The sequence below is a fragment of the Polyodon spathula genome, chromosome 27, assembly GCF_017654505.1.
Source record: "Polyodon spathula isolate WHYD16114869_AA chromosome 27, ASM1765450v1, whole genome shotgun sequence".
Lineage (NCBI taxonomy): Eukaryota > Metazoa > Chordata > Actinopteri > Acipenseriformes > Polyodontidae > Polyodon > Polyodon spathula.
This window is the reverse complement of record NC_054560.1, coordinates 3,234,581-3,249,982: the sequence shown is the minus strand read 5'-3', so window position 1 is coordinate 3,249,982 and position 15,402 is coordinate 3,234,581. Positions and strand designations below refer to the sequence as shown.

The 15,402-nt window shown below is 41.8% G+C and overlaps 1 protein-coding gene across 1 annotated transcript in view; it reads left to right on the top strand.

Annotated features, from left to right (window-relative positions):
* Positions 1 to 3,785: 3,785 nt before the first annotated feature.
* LOC121301169 (A disintegrin and metalloproteinase with thrombospondin motifs 10-like) overlaps positions 3,786 to 15,402 on the top strand; it is a 37,315-nt gene continuing 25,698 nt past the window's right edge. Inside the window, exons 1-8 of the mRNA XM_041230308.1 lie at positions 3,786 to 3,792; positions 5,847 to 5,939; positions 7,722 to 8,030; positions 8,991 to 9,111; positions 13,099 to 13,280; positions 13,657 to 13,817; positions 14,140 to 14,280; positions 14,744 to 15,269. Coding sequence (XP_041086242.1) covers positions 3,786 to 3,792; positions 5,847 to 5,939; positions 7,722 to 8,030; positions 8,991 to 9,111; positions 13,099 to 13,280; positions 13,657 to 13,817; positions 14,140 to 14,280; positions 14,744 to 15,269 — 1,540 coding nt within the window. The remainder of the gene's footprint in view (positions 3,793 to 5,846; positions 5,940 to 7,721; positions 8,031 to 8,990; positions 9,112 to 13,098; positions 13,281 to 13,656; positions 13,818 to 14,139; positions 14,281 to 14,743; positions 15,270 to 15,402) is intronic.

Sequence of the window (15,402 nt, the reverse complement as noted above, 5' to 3'; positions counted from 1 at the left end):
CCAGATTGATATAGCGCAAGCAATAGCGATACCGTCAACCATCAACGTGCTGTTACTTGTTCCTATATAATTCCTTACTGTTCCTTACTGTAAATGTTACAATATCACTTAATAACGCTGCTCCTTAGAAAGAAACACCGTTAGCACCATGTATGACTGACACGGCAAAACTACAAACCCAAAACGAATCATAAAACATCACTATAATTGTGTATTATCGTACATAAAAGTCCGTACATAATTGTAAACTGCGGTAATATTTAACAAGATGACCAGTGCTGGAGTGTATTCAACGAATCCTACCGGGTTTCATTAGAATCACTGTGTGAACACATCACTTTGAAATGCCACCCCTAAGTTCAGACCATAGAATTATTCACAGCTCTTTCCTTCTGGGTCTCCTAAACAAAACCCGACCAGCCATTGGGTATTACCTCCACCCTCCTCCCATTTAAATCAGCCGCTCATCTCCGGTTCTCTCTCTTTTCTTTCTCTCAACCCCTGCGACATATTGCTCTACCCAACGCAAAGGTAACATGTGTGCAAGGTGTCTGCGGTGTACGTGTGAGCGTGTGTGTTTATTACTCAAACAGGGAAAAAAATGCATTGCAGAAGACTATAAACTATAGTGAAATGCATTGCAGAAGACTATAAACTATAGTGAAATGCATTGCAGAAGACTATAAACTATAGTGAAATGCATTGCAGAAGACTATAAACTATAGTGAAATGCATTGCAGAAGACTATAAACTACAGTGAAATGCATTGCAGAAGACTATAAACTACAGTGAAATGCATTGCAGAAGACTATAAACTACAGTGAAATGCATTGCAGAAGACTATAAACTACAGTGAAATGCATTGCAGAAGACTATAAACTACAGTGAAATGCATTGCAGAAGACTATAAACTACAGTAGAATGCATTGCAGAAGACTATAAACTAAAGTGAAATGCATTGCAGAAGACTATAAACTATAGTGAAATGCATTGCAGAAGACTATAAACTATAGTGGAATGCATTGCAGAAGACACTTTTTAACGTTTGCCGTTATGGTTTTACAATATAAGGATGGCGTTTGCCATGTTATTTTGTCTTCCCACGATGAACACAATTCTTTACGTAAAGATTAAGATTGACCATGCCTGTGCATTACTGGGATTTCACTGTTGTTTACTCATGTGCCAGTCGTTGGTATGTATGTATGTACGTATGTATGTATGTGTTATCATGTTGTGTTGCAGCACATTTTATCATTAAGGGAGACCGGGGACAGTTGTAACACGAGTTAATTGTAACACCTGAAATTTCTCGAATCTGAAACCAGCTAGAGTAAGGAAACTCACTCTGTACATGCTCTGTTAGGCTCCCTGCCTGCCTCTAGTAAAGAAACTACGTGTGCATAAAGCTTGAGGTTTTATCCAGAGAAAACGCTAGATTCTTACCTTCTGTGATAGGTAAGTACATATTTATTTTTACTTTATTTTTGTAATATATTCCTGAGTTCCCCAGTTCATGAATCCGAAACACACACACACACACACACACACACACACATATATATGTATATATTTAGCTCAAAGAGCCAGCTGCCCAATGCATTATATATATATATATATATATATATATATATATATATATATATATATATATATATATATATATACACACACACACATATATATATATATATATATATATATATATATATATATATATATATATATATATATATATATATATATCATATTTATGTTTATGTGTTGTTTTGTTGTTTCTTGTAACAAGTGTTATAATTGACCCCACACAACACTAGCTCATTTTAATTTACTCATTATTTTGCTTCCAGTAAACTAAGAGTCGGACAACTAAGAGCAGAGTCCCCAACCTCATTCTAAATAAATAAAATCAAGTTACATTAACTTCAATTCTAATTGTATTCATGATACTCCCATAGCATTCCCATGGCTTCACTCCGCAGGGGAAATTAAAATCAAAACTACAGCTGTTGATTCAATCCAAATACATATTTATCATTACAGTATAAAGCGAAGCACTCCTTTATTGAAGGAGCAAGAAGTCCAGACTAGATTTTTTTATACCTTGTCTGTATCACAGATGCAGTAAATGTGTCGATCAGTATGTTGAGCTCTGTCCCCTTCTTCAGCTTAAAGGCACAACATGTTCCTGACCTGTGGGCATGCATGTTAGACAGCTGTTCACTTCTCCCTGGAACACAATGCATTGTGTGTTATCTGAATATAATGTAATGATTTGTTCATGTTTCACGTTGCTCTCCTGAAACGCTAGAAGGGACAATGACTGAAGCTGTCTCTGTGTGACATTAACAGTTTGTTCATAAATATCATCGCAGTCAATTGTATTCATCCAATACAGAAATTAGCCCCTGCTGTGTGCTGCATAAATACAATGTTTATTGTGCTCAATTTGCACACGGTTTTGTGGTTTACCTTCCTTTTATTATGCTTTTATCAGTATGTGTTTGTAACAGGAATTGTATTTTTTTTTTAAAACCGCTACAAAGCAAATGGCGCATATAATATGCAGTAATTCCAGCTGGTTTCTGTATCAATCTTTCAAGTTCCGTGGCACTTGCTGGCCCTTCCCGTATAAACGTTTACCAAGGTAAATTTGCACGGTAACTGTGCAGCTTTTCCTCTTGCACTGACTATAGCTTACCCTGGTTTGCTGTACCTCTCTGTGCTAATGCTTCCCTATGCTGTACTATGCTTTCACTGTGCTTCATTAAACTTTGCTGTGCTTTTACTATGAGAAGGGGGACCAGTGATGAGACTGCTTGAGGTATAACAGCCCTTAATAAAGTTTCTCATAGTAAAAGCACAGCAAAGTGTAATAAAGCACAGTGCAAGCATCTAAAGCACAGGAGTGCATTGTAAAACCCAGAGAGGGATGGGAAAGCATACTAACCCTTTAAGTGGTCCTCATTTGAGGACAGGCTACTTTGTAATTCTTTGGAGCATTTTTAACTGGCATCTATCTAGCGCTTTTAATTTTCGCTTTAATTATATTGTGTACGATAACTTACTCTAATTGTGTTAATTGCAAAAGTCTAATGTGATCAAATTACATATACAGCTTGCGTTCTGATTTTTGTTCAAAGTAAAATTCAAGTGGTACTTCATGGGTAAACTATGCATTGTAAAACCACAGGAGAAACTGCATAAAATACCATGCGAATGTAAAGGAGGAAGCGTTCTAAGAGAGTGAATTGTAAAACCCTGGCCAGTACTGTAATGGAGTGACCAGCTATTCCCATTCACATGTGGATTACATGGAGATTGCTCCTGTACTGCTAGCTCTGCTGTACAAAATTTACCCTCCGCGGGAATCGCAGCAGCGCAGCCAAATCTAACACAGCGAGCAATGTCTGCCATCAGTTTCCTGCCATTGAAAGCTTTGCAGAAACGCATTGGCACAGAGCAGAGACTGAGCTGGGTCAACACGAGACACCTTTCCTTTTAACCCATTAAGGTACATGTGTGCTCCACTAACTTTCTTCGTTTTGCAGTGAGGTGCACGGATCAGGGTTTAAAATGTACTGACAGGCTGGATCTGCTCATCCTGTTTCCTCCTGGTGATACTTGTGTCACGGTAATGCTACCATAGTTTATCATCATTTACCATGTTTCTTAATCAGCTCTACCAGCCCGTATGGGTTTTGCAATGCTTGCCTCTGCTTTAGCATGCTTTCAGAGTGCTTTATTACGCATTGCTGTGCTTTTACTATGGGAACCTATAAGGGATGACAGGTAGCCCAATCAGGTCGCTTTGCAGCTTTGCATTCAGTTTGATGTGGTGTTTCGTATACTCTACTTCCTTTCCATTTATCTAAGCAATAGAAAACAAAATTGGTTACAGACCTTGATATTAATAAATGTCAGTTAACTTTTGTGTGGTTTTGGTTGAATTCTATTGAATACAATCTTTGTGTTTATGATTTAAATAGTAAGGCGTCAGTCATGCCTAGCGTCTGTATTGGAAGTGAGACGCCAGTTTGCTTTGAGCAGCCAGAGGTGACATTTCAATGAGAATCATACGCAGTGCAGGTATTAAAAAAAAGAAAAACAGATAGAAAAACAGGCTAACATTGTTACGTCACTGTGAATGTTCACACCTGAAGACAGATCATTCTGAGTTTAGTTTGCATTTAAAAAAATATCTTTAAATTCTCCAACATACTGCATTTTCCAAGTCTATGAAATGATTCAATATGTGTATTTAATTGAGTGCAGCTCACCTCAGATGGCATATCCAAAGCTGAGACCATATATAATACAGGGAGTTTAATCTGTTCCAGGTGTTAATACGAACTTGATTAGCCCCAGTGTATAGGTAGCAAACTCAGGTGTGTCTTTATTAGACTTGTAATAAAACCAGGATTGGATCAAACTGCTATGCAGTGGGAGTCTTTTTTCCTTCCTCACATTGTTTGAAGTCTTGATTATGTAGGCAGTTGGGACTTGTAAAGACTTTACTGGCAGCTGTGGTTTGACATTTCACTCGGAGAGCTTGATCACAGCAGGTGATATGTGCCCTGCCCTCCCACTTCCTTCAAAATAAAAAAAAAAAGATTTCCTTTTGAAAAAAAACTGGTGATTTATCTCTCAAAACAAATCCAAGGTGTTTCGTGTTTTATTAAAATGACCCTTTATTGTGCTGATCTGGTTTAGCAAAAGCAACTCAGAAACCATTTGAGATACAAGCTTCATACTTGCCGGGGTAAACGTGCTGATGACCTCCAATCTAATAGGGCTGTCATATTGTGTTTGTGTGACATCTTTTTTGGCTTTTATAGGATGAGAATTTAAAGCACTGCTGTATTCTGTGATTCTATTACACTTTGTGTTCATGCTTGTGCAATGTCTTGAGATTCATTCAGATTTATCCCTTGTAAAAGTTTCCCATAGTCAAAGCGTAGCATAGTGTACTAAAGCATGGCAAAGTATAGGGTTAGCTAAAGCACCGAGAGGAAAGGTTTACTGTAAAGCACATTAATAAACATGGCAAACCAGGATAACTCTGGTAAATTAAAAATATAACCATGGGAAAAGCATGATAATTCTGTAGTTCTGTGGCAAATCAAAACAAAATGCAAATACCAAATTGGGTAACAAGTGTGCACGATATATCCGTATTTGTGATATATTTTTGATATATAATTTGTGCACGATATATCCCTAACCCGTTTCTGATACAATTGTGTGCTTACATGAAGTGCACATGTTTACCATGTAAATACACAGTAAGAGACACTATGTATAAGGTGTTAACTCAAAATTTTTTTCGCATCATATAGCGCACAAAGCTGGTGTTTTAATAAATGAAATAAATAAACTCCTTTGTGGAGCCGGTTCTTAAACAGAGAACTCGACGGATAGTTCTTACTCAGGACCCAACCAAGAAAAGAGAAGATTGCAATGCTATGAATCCGCAGCACTGCCAAACACATGCAGCTATCAGCGAGAATGAAAATGCATGGCCAGGAACATGTGGTTTTGTTAATGCTGTGGAAGAATACACCAGTTCGGTTTCTGAACTTGTTCACAGTGATGACGCGGGAATTATTTACCGCTGTCTTAGCTGACCTGGACTGGGGCGCAGGCGTCCCTCTCCTTGAATTTTTATAGAATTCATATATCGCATCACCTCTCGCCTAAGTGGGCGTACAGCATTATAAACACTGGGATACAGCATAGTAAATGGCACGATTTAAGTTTGTTTGCAGGTATATTTGCGCCTGATGGAAGATTGTCAGTTGGAAGCAGTGAGCGCTTCATGATTCCTGTGTGCGTTTTTCCCCCAGGCTTGGCCAGTGTGACTGGGAGGATGGCGGCTGTGCAGAGACACTGGGAGAGGGGCTGGCTCTACCCGCTGCTGTGGCTAGCTTTGAAAGCAGGTGAGGCAACACGTAAATGAAGTAAGCATCCAACCAGCGGCCAGGTGTCCGGTAACAGATCACTGCGTGGGGGCAGCATGGACCACTACCATTAACCCTTTCAGTCCTGAATTGGTTTTGTCACGCTGAAGAATGTGAAATTAAGTTCTAGAATTCAAAAAGGAACTCCTTTATTGAGTACACATAAGAACAGGTTGTTTTTTTTTTTTTTTTTTTTTGCTAAATGGCACTGCCTTGAATTTTCACCTATCTTCTATCACAGACTCCCAGCCTCCTGCAGACTTTTCAGAATTGCATTTGGCTGCGATCCGATGAAGTGCTGATTCAACGCGGTTGCTACTGATTCATTCTCATTCCTGATTGTCTTCAGCACGGCTTCTCAATCGCAATCCTGGGGAGCCCCCGTGGCTGCTGGTTTTCATTCCAACCGAGATCTCAATTACTGAACTGAACCCTTAATTGAATTAATAATTATCTTAATCAAGCCTTTTTAATTGTTCTCCGTTCCTAAGAAGTTGCGGATTTTAAGTTACTTATAACATTCTATAATTAAGTTGAAACTGTTTAAGAGCTGAAAATAATTAAAGACCTGATTAAGCTAATTATTAGTTCAATTAAGGGTTTAGTTGAGGAATTAAGAGCTCGATTGGAATGAAAACCAGAAGACACAGGGGTCCCTGGAGGACTCTGGATTGGGAACCGGGCTATGGCCAAAAGTTTTGCATCATATAAAAAATTTTAGGATTGATACATAATTTAAAATATGTTGCGTCACCTATATATAATTAATTTAGATATTTTATTTAACATTGCAAAAAAAGAAACAAAAAAATGTATCGCAAAAGTCTGCTGGAAGACATAACAGTATATTTCATGTTAGAATTTGAAAGGTCGCGTTTTTCAAATGTCTGTTTTTTGTAGTATATGGGAAATTACAAAGTAGTATGTCATTCTATAGGAAAACATAACATTATTCGCCAGGTTTTATTCGCTTTTATAAGCTATATTAGTTCATTCAGTGATGCAAAACTTTTGGCCATAGCTCTGTATCGGCCATGGACAGGTGAACCGACCCGAAATATATTTGACCCATAACTAAAAAATACGATAAAATAAACACCAAACTGTGGCAAATTTATAAATGACTTTCGGTTGAAACAGATAGTTATGCAGACAGGATTGGTGTGATGATTATGTTGGATTTGAAATATCTGCATGATTGCAGTGAATTGACGCAATTGCAAATAGCAATTTCAATATTACTAAAGTTCACGCTTTGAAGTGGTAAAGACACATTCCCTAAGCCCGGCTGACACACACCTTCCTGTGCCGCGCTGTGTTCAAACCAGCATGCAGTGCTTCGCTCCTTTCTGTGATTCACTCTGCCTGTCTGGCTGCTGATCAGAATATAACCGAATCATTAATACATCTGTAGATGCATTTACAAAACCGTCAATGCACCAAATACAACAAAAAAGGAAAGAATGGACTGTTATTAAAATAGAATTTTGCAAGGGAAAATTTACTGGCCATTTGTTTTAGTGCATTGCATTTAAATATGTCTATTGGATTTTCATGAATATAACAACAGATCAGAAGAAATCTGGGACAAAGAAAGGAGATCAGAGAAGAAAGAAACCATGCAACAATTTTTTACAGAAGTGCGAACCTCGTACAGTTGAAGGTTCTCCCATGCCATGCACACCAATTTCATGTCGATAGTGTTCTCCAAGTGAAAGCATCCCAGGACACTAAAATAAAATACAGCGTTTCTCTTCTCAGGTGCAGAATCATCATGGCAGGACTGCAGCACCCTGACGGTGCGCCCCCCTGTGGCCAGGCCAGGAAGTGCCGTGAGCGCGTCCTGTGCGCTGAGCTCACCCTGTGCCCGGGAGCGCGGGGTTAAAGCTGCAGACATCACGTGGAGGCTGGACGGAGAGGAGGTCTCCAGAGACCAGTATGGCTCTGTTGGGATCTGCGTCTCCACAGTGACCCTACCAGCCCTCCCCCTGGTTGGGGGAAATCTGAGCTGCTATGCCCGCTATGGAGGATCTGACATGCTGCTTCAAAGCAGAGAGATCAAAGTGGCCTGTGAGTTTTTAAATGCAGTACAGTAAAGCGTAATAAAGCACAGTGAACCGTAAAGCATTGTAAAGCCCAAAGAGGTACAATAAAGCATATTAAAAAAAAAAAAAAAACATGATGAACTGCACAGTATAACCATGGGAAAAGCATGGGGCGAGGAAACATTAATGTGAAAATGTTTAGAAGGGACTGTTGAATCTTGTGTTTTCGTCCCTGCACAGTAGTTGGGTCTGGTTTCTTATTTCATTGCTGTGGTTTTGGTCCCTGCACAGTAGTTGCCGTGGCAGTTTTCAATGCAATGTTCCAGTTTGTGTCAGGTGGTTCTGGGTCCTGTTCATCCAATAGCGAATTATTGTCATTTTTCACTCTGTCAGTGAGCTGGTCTGGGAAATACGAACTGGCTAGGACTGGGCATTCCATTCAAATCATGTGACAGACTGGCCTTTGAACTTGTCTGGCCCCACTCACTCACCTCCTGTATGTTTGTAGAGTGGGTTTGGGCTAGCAGAGTTGAAAGGTCACGTTGTCACATGGTTTGAATGGATTGCGGTAGTCTGTTCAGTGCTAGGCCGTTTGAACTCTCCAGCTAAAGACAGGTATTGAGGAGAGAGATATTAACGGGGGTCTGTATATTTCTCAGTGGTAACTATGTTAAATCACTGGTATGTGATATAAATTGTCTGCTAAGACCATTGTTAGATGTGCCCCTTATTATAGTTTTTCTAAGGTCAAAAAAGACAAAACATGCCTTCATCAGTGTCGAATGTTGTCTGCTTCATTATCCAATACGAACAAAATCTAAGTTCAATGACTAATGCTCACCCTTGACATCTTTCTCAGAAGTCTTTTCCTGAAAGCTTTTTTTAAGGTCTGGACCTAAGGGCTCCATCTCTGTCCTGATTGCTCAGCCCCTAACTCTCAAGGTCCCTGTCCCCACCTCACTCTGTTTCCTCTCTTGCTTCACAGCCCCCCCTGCGCAGCCCAAGATCCTGTCCTGCATTTCTATTCGTCTGGCCAACCTCAGCTGCACCTGGGACCCTGGACCCGAAACTCTGCTGAGGACCAACTTCACCCTGAGCGTGACGGAGTGAGTAGGCGGGGGGGGGGCAGGCAGGCTGGGTGTCCTGCACTCCTCAGCGTGGTCCAGCAATGCCATGGGCAACTTGGTGATTTCCCAGTGGTATCCATTTACCAGACTTAGCATTGCCACCACAGCCAAACCATGCCCAACTCGTCATAGACAATGCAGACAGACAGTGGAACTGCAGACAATGCAGACTGACAGTGGAACTACAGACAATGCAGATAGATAGACAGTGGTACTACATTGGCAATGCAAACAGACAGGCGGTGTGCTGCAGCGTCAAGACCACTGTCTGGGCAACAGTTGTGCAAATGTCTTGCCATTGCCATTACTAGCAATGCTGTTATGCAATGGGATTATAGTAGGATCCCTTTTTTAAAGCGTTCAGGCTGTCTAAGCTTTTGAAAGGTCGGTCACTTTAATGGTTGTCAGCAGGTGAGACGAATGATGGCTCTCTCTAGCACATAAGAACATAAGAACATAAGAAAGTTTACAAACGAGAGGAGGCCATTCGGCCCATCTTGCTCGTTTGGTTGTTAGTAGCTTATTGATCCCAAAATCTCATCAAGCAGCTTCTTGAAGGATCCCAGGGTGTCAGCTTCAACAACATTACTGGGGAGTTGATTCCAGACCCTCACAATTCTCTGTGTAAAAAAGTGTCTCCTATTTTCTGTTCTGAATGCCCCTTTTTCTAAACTCCATTTGTGACCCCTGGTCCTTGTTTCTTTTTTCAGGCTGAAAAAGTCCCTTGGGTCGACACTGTCAATACCTTTTAGAATTTTGAATGCTTGAATTAGGTCGCCACGTAGTCTTCTTTGTTCAAGACTGAACAGATTCAATTCTTTTAGCCTGTCTGCATATGACATGCCTTTTAAGCCCGGAATAATTCTGGTTGCTCTTCTTTGCACTCTTTCTAGAGCAGCAATATCTTTTTTATAGCGAGGTGACCAGAACTGCACACAATATTCAAGATGAGGTCTTACAAGTGCATTGTACAGTTTTAACATTACTTCCCTTGATTTAAATTCAACACTTTTCACAATGTATCCGAGCATCTTGTTAGCCTTTTTTATAGCTTCCCCACATTGTCTAGATGAAGACATTTCTGAGTCAACAAAAACTCCTAGGTCTTTTTCATAGATTCCTTCTCCAATTTCAATATCTCCCATATGATATTTATAATGTACATTTTTATTTCCTGCGTGCAGTACCTTACACTTTTCTCTATTAAATGTCATTTGCCATGTGTCTGCCCAGTTCTGAATCTTGTCTAGATCATTTTGAATGACCTTTGCTGCTGCAACAGTGTTTGCCACTCCTCCTACTTTTGTGTCGTCTGCAAATTTAACAAGTTTGCTTACTATACCAGAATCTAAATCATTAATGTAGATTAGGAATAGCAGAGGACCTAATACTGATCCCTGTGGTACACCGCTGGTTACCACACTCCATTCTGAGGTTTTTCCTCTAATCAGTACTTTCTGTTTTCTACATGTTAACCACTCCCTAATCCATGTACATGTGTTTCCTTGAATCCCAACTGCGTTCAGTTTGAGAATTAATCTTTTGTGCGGGACTTTGTCAAAAGCTTTCTGGAAATCTAAATAAACCATGTCATATGCTTTGCAATTATCCATTATCGATGTTGCATCCTCAAAAAAATCAAGCAAGTTAGTTAGACACGATCTCCCTTTCCTAAAACCATGTTGACTGTCTCCCAGTACCCTGTTACCATATAGGTAATTTTCCATTTTGGATCTTATTATAGTTTCCATAAGTTTGCATATAATAGAAGTCAGGCTTACTGGTCTGTAGTTACCTGGTTCAGTTTTGTTTCCCTTTTTGTGGATCGGTATTACGTTTGCAATTTTCCAGTCTGTCGGTACCACCCCTGTGTCAAGAGACTGCTGCATGATCTTGGTTAGCGGTTTGTAAATTACTTCTTTCATTTCTTTGAGTACTACTGGGAGGATCTCATCCGGCCCAGGGGATTTGTTTATTTTAAGAGCTCCTAGTCCCTTTAACACTTCTGCCTCAGTTATGCTAAAGTTATTTAAAACTGGATAGGAACTGGATGACATGTGGGGCATGTTGTCAGTATCTTCCTTTGTAAAAACTTGTGAAAAGTAATCATTTAACATATTTGCTATTTTTTTTTCTTCCTCTACGATTTTGCCATTTGTATCTCTTAAACATTTAATCTCCTCTTTGAATGTTCTCTTGCTGTTGTAATATTGGAAAAACATTTTGGAATTGGTTTTAGCTCCCTTAGCAATGTTCATTTCTATTTCTCTCTTGGCCTTTCTAACTTCCTTTTTGACTTGCGTTTGCAGTTCCGTGTACTCTTTCTGCGTACTTTCTTTTCGGTCCTTTTTTAATGCTCTGTAAAGTGCCTTTTTTCGCTGAATATTTTTTTTAATTGATCTATTAAACCATTTTGGCAATTTAGTTTTACATTTAGATTTGTCTACTTTAGGGATGTAATTGTTTTGCGCCTCTAGTACTACATTTTTGAAGAACAACCATCCTTCTTCTGTGGGTGTTTTCTCTATTTTACTCCAATCTACTTCTGTTAGTCTCTGTTTCATGCCTTCATAGTTTGCTTTTCTAAAATTGTAAACCTTAACTTTAGTCTTTACTTTTGGGGATTTAAAAAACACTTCAAATGAGACCATGTTATGGTACTAGAGGCGCAAAACAATTACATCCCTAAAGTAGACAAATCTAAATGTAAAACTAAATTGCCAAATGTCCCCCCCAGTCTGTTACCTGAGTACTCCTTGGCTGAGAGAAGCTTTGTGTCCTGTGCAGTTTATCTCTTGCACAGGGAGTCTGGGGTGCAGGCTTGATCTGACTAGAACAGTTTCTCTTTTAACGCGGAAGCATATGCACAGGAATCTGATGCAACAAACCAGCTATTGCAAGACAGTCTTGATCGGACAGCAAATAGCGGCTTCGGTAGAGGCATGGGATAGTTGGGGCTTGGTTAGCAGGTGCTTCTGGGTCCATGACTGCTTAGCGGCTTGAGACAGGTGCTTCTGGATTGACCCTCCCGAGGGCTGAGACCCTCCCACCCAGGCGGCACTCGGACAATTGTGCGACGCCCCCTGGGAACTCCCGGCCATGATCGCTGATGGCATAACCTGGACTTGAACTTGCGATCTCCAGGCTATAGGACGCATCCTGCACTCCATGTGGAGGACTGATTTGTTGTATTTATTTTTTTTAAATAGTGGTTATAAACATTCTCTTAGGTTAGATTAAGAAAAATGAGAATAAACAAATTAAAACAGCTCTAAAACTCCTATAAAAAAACAGTCCTTAACAACATTCTTTAACACAGTCCCTAAAGGTTTTGTGCATGAGGTCCTGTGGCAGGATTGGCATTGTGGTGACATCAGGCCAGATGCAGTGAAAAAGGCATTGTGTGCAGTTTATTCAAACAATAATAAAATGAAAGGTTTTAACAAAAACATTGCTCACAGAGCAAAATAAATCGTTTAACAAAATCACGAACACAAAATACAACCAGTCAGGCAGGGCTGATTGCTGTCACTGTTCCTGTTTTTTTGCTTTGTTTTAAATTTCTCTCCTCTCGCTCTCCCGTACTCTCCTCTGTACACACCCACCCCGAACTTGGCGAGCTGCAGGCTTTTTAAACAGGTGAACATCTCCCAATTAGCAACAATTACATAACTAATTAAACTCGGGAGACGGTCATCTTCTGCACAGGGTTTTTAATTACTGGCAGAGGATGAGCTACCAGCCTCGCCTCTGCCAGAACATATTTAAATGAATAAAAACAAAACACATGACGCTACACCATCATATCTAAATACAATAAATAAATCATAATACAAACACAGACACGACACAGGGGCGGACGGGGAGACCCCGTTCTAAAAATAAATAATCGTGCTTGAAATCATGCAGAGATCCCACAGCGCTGTTTCTTCCAAGGCTGAGCTTTCTTCTTGCTGGTTCCTACAGGGTGATGAGACGCTGTGGCTCCAAATTCAAAGACCCCCTGGAGTGCCGGGCTGCCCCGGATGAGAGGTCGTGCCCCGTGCCCGCCAAGAACCTGTACGCTTCCTACAACGTGACGGTGAGGGCAGAGAATGAGCTGGGCAGCCAGACCTCCCCCGTGCTCTGCCTGAGTGGAATGGATGCAGGTGAGGTCTCCCCACACTGCCTTCAGTCTGAGTAACAGCTAGGAACTGTGTCATTCTGGTAGTTAATTAATTCACAGGATTGCTTGCCTTGAGTTTATGCTGTACATCTGGAGCGCAGCCCAGTGTAATGAAGCATTGTAAATCACAGATAAGCATTGTAAAGAACAGAGAGGTATGGTAAAGCATATATAAAATAAAAACATGCTATACTATTGAATATGCATAGTATAACCATTTTTATAAGGGATGGCCCTAAGTGAAACTGTTCTGCTAAAAATATTAAATCTCCAGTGGGACAGAACCAAGAACTCCCAGTCCTTACCAGCGAGACCAGCCTGCTGTCTCAGTCTCTGAAACTCTTCCTCTGCTCTCACAGTGAAGCTGTCTCCTCCGAGGGTTGTGAGCGTGTCTTCTGTAGCAGGACGGGAGGACTGCCTGGTGCTGAGCTGGGACCTGCACTACTCGGAGATACACAACGCCTTGTCTGCTCTCTATGAGATGCAGTACAGGGCAAGGGGGGAGAAGCTGTGGACACATGTGAGCCCGACCCCAGCGTGCAGGCTGTAAATAATCACAGGAGACACAGAGCAAAACAAGAAACCTGGCTTCAAACAATTAGGCAGCACTGCTCGCTTCCATAGCTTGCTGCAGGTGGCACCACACACTTACTGCAACTGCATCTAAGATCTTAGAGATTGAAAAGCAAGCTTTTGTTTTGTGCATTTGTGAAAACGGTAGAGAGGAATTTATCTGAACATGTATTTCTGAGTAACCAATATTCTGTACACTGCAATCAGTACCTACAGGTACATGCTTTTCCAGATGTGTAAGAGAGTGCCTCTGTCCCTGTCCAATGCAGACTCTCATTGATGTGAGAGAGGCCAATCCTGTGCCAGTGAAGCTGTGTGACCTCCTCGCCTTCACGGAGTACACTTTGAGACTGAGGGTCAGATACAAGAGCGACATGAGCCACTGGAGTGAGTGGAGCAACACGGGAGAGGCAAGGACACCAGAGAGAGGTGAGAGAGGCAGCTAACTACACAGCTAGCTGTACACACTGTGACTGCGGGACTATACAGCTAACTATACACACTGTGACTGGGCTACCAGCTAACTATGCACACTGTGACTGCTGGGCTATACAGCTAACCCTGCTCACTGATAGCAAACCCAACGGCTAACCATGCTCACTGTGACTGCTGGACTATACAGCTAACCCTGCTCACTGACTGCTGGACTATACAGCCAAAATTTACAGAGTTTCATAACAAGCAATTTATTTTCAGCTCCATCAAAAGAACCCCAGCTTTGGAGACGCATAGAGCCTCTCGATTCAGAGGGAGAAAGACGGGTCACACTCCTGTGGAAGGTAGGGCTTCCCAGTCCGTCCATCAACAGAGACATCCAAGCCTCTGAGCCCCGCTATTCTGCACACTGATCTCTTTTCTAACATCTTCTCTTAGCTGCTGCAAAGACACGAAGCCAACGGCAGGATTCTGGGGTACAGGATATTCCGCCAGCACCCGGGTACCCCAGAAAAGACAGAGCTGAGCGAGTGTGGCGTCACCACTCCTGTAGCCAGCCCTGAATGCAGCATCCTCCTGCCTGCCGAGTGCTGCGTCCTCTCCCTGTCTGCGTACAACTCCGCAGGGCAGTCCCCTCAGGCCAGCATCGCCATCCCAGCCGCTGGTCAAGCAGCGCTGCCCGGGCTCTCAACCCTGGCTGCGTCTCCTGCGAATGACCACAGCCTCCTGGTCCAGTGGAAGGCCCCGGAGAGGCCCTCAGTGTCCGGCTTCATCCTGGAGTGGTGTGTGCTGTCCGAGAGGGAGGGCTGCGTCCTGCACTGGCACAGACTGCCCCGTCACTCCAGGGACATGGTCATTTCAGAGAGCATTGAGCCCAAGCGCCTATACAGTGTCTCTGCCTACGTGCTGGATGAGGGAGAGGCTGGGGACCCAGTGTCGGTACAAGCTTACTCCAGGCAGGGTGGTAAGCGCCCAATACTATTAAAACAGTGTTCATCCGCTGTACCGCAGCTGTGTACCTCATGCTGGCTCTCTCTGCTCCCCAGCTCCATCCCGCGGCCCCTCGCTTCGTCCCAAGACCATCTGGAAGACAGGGG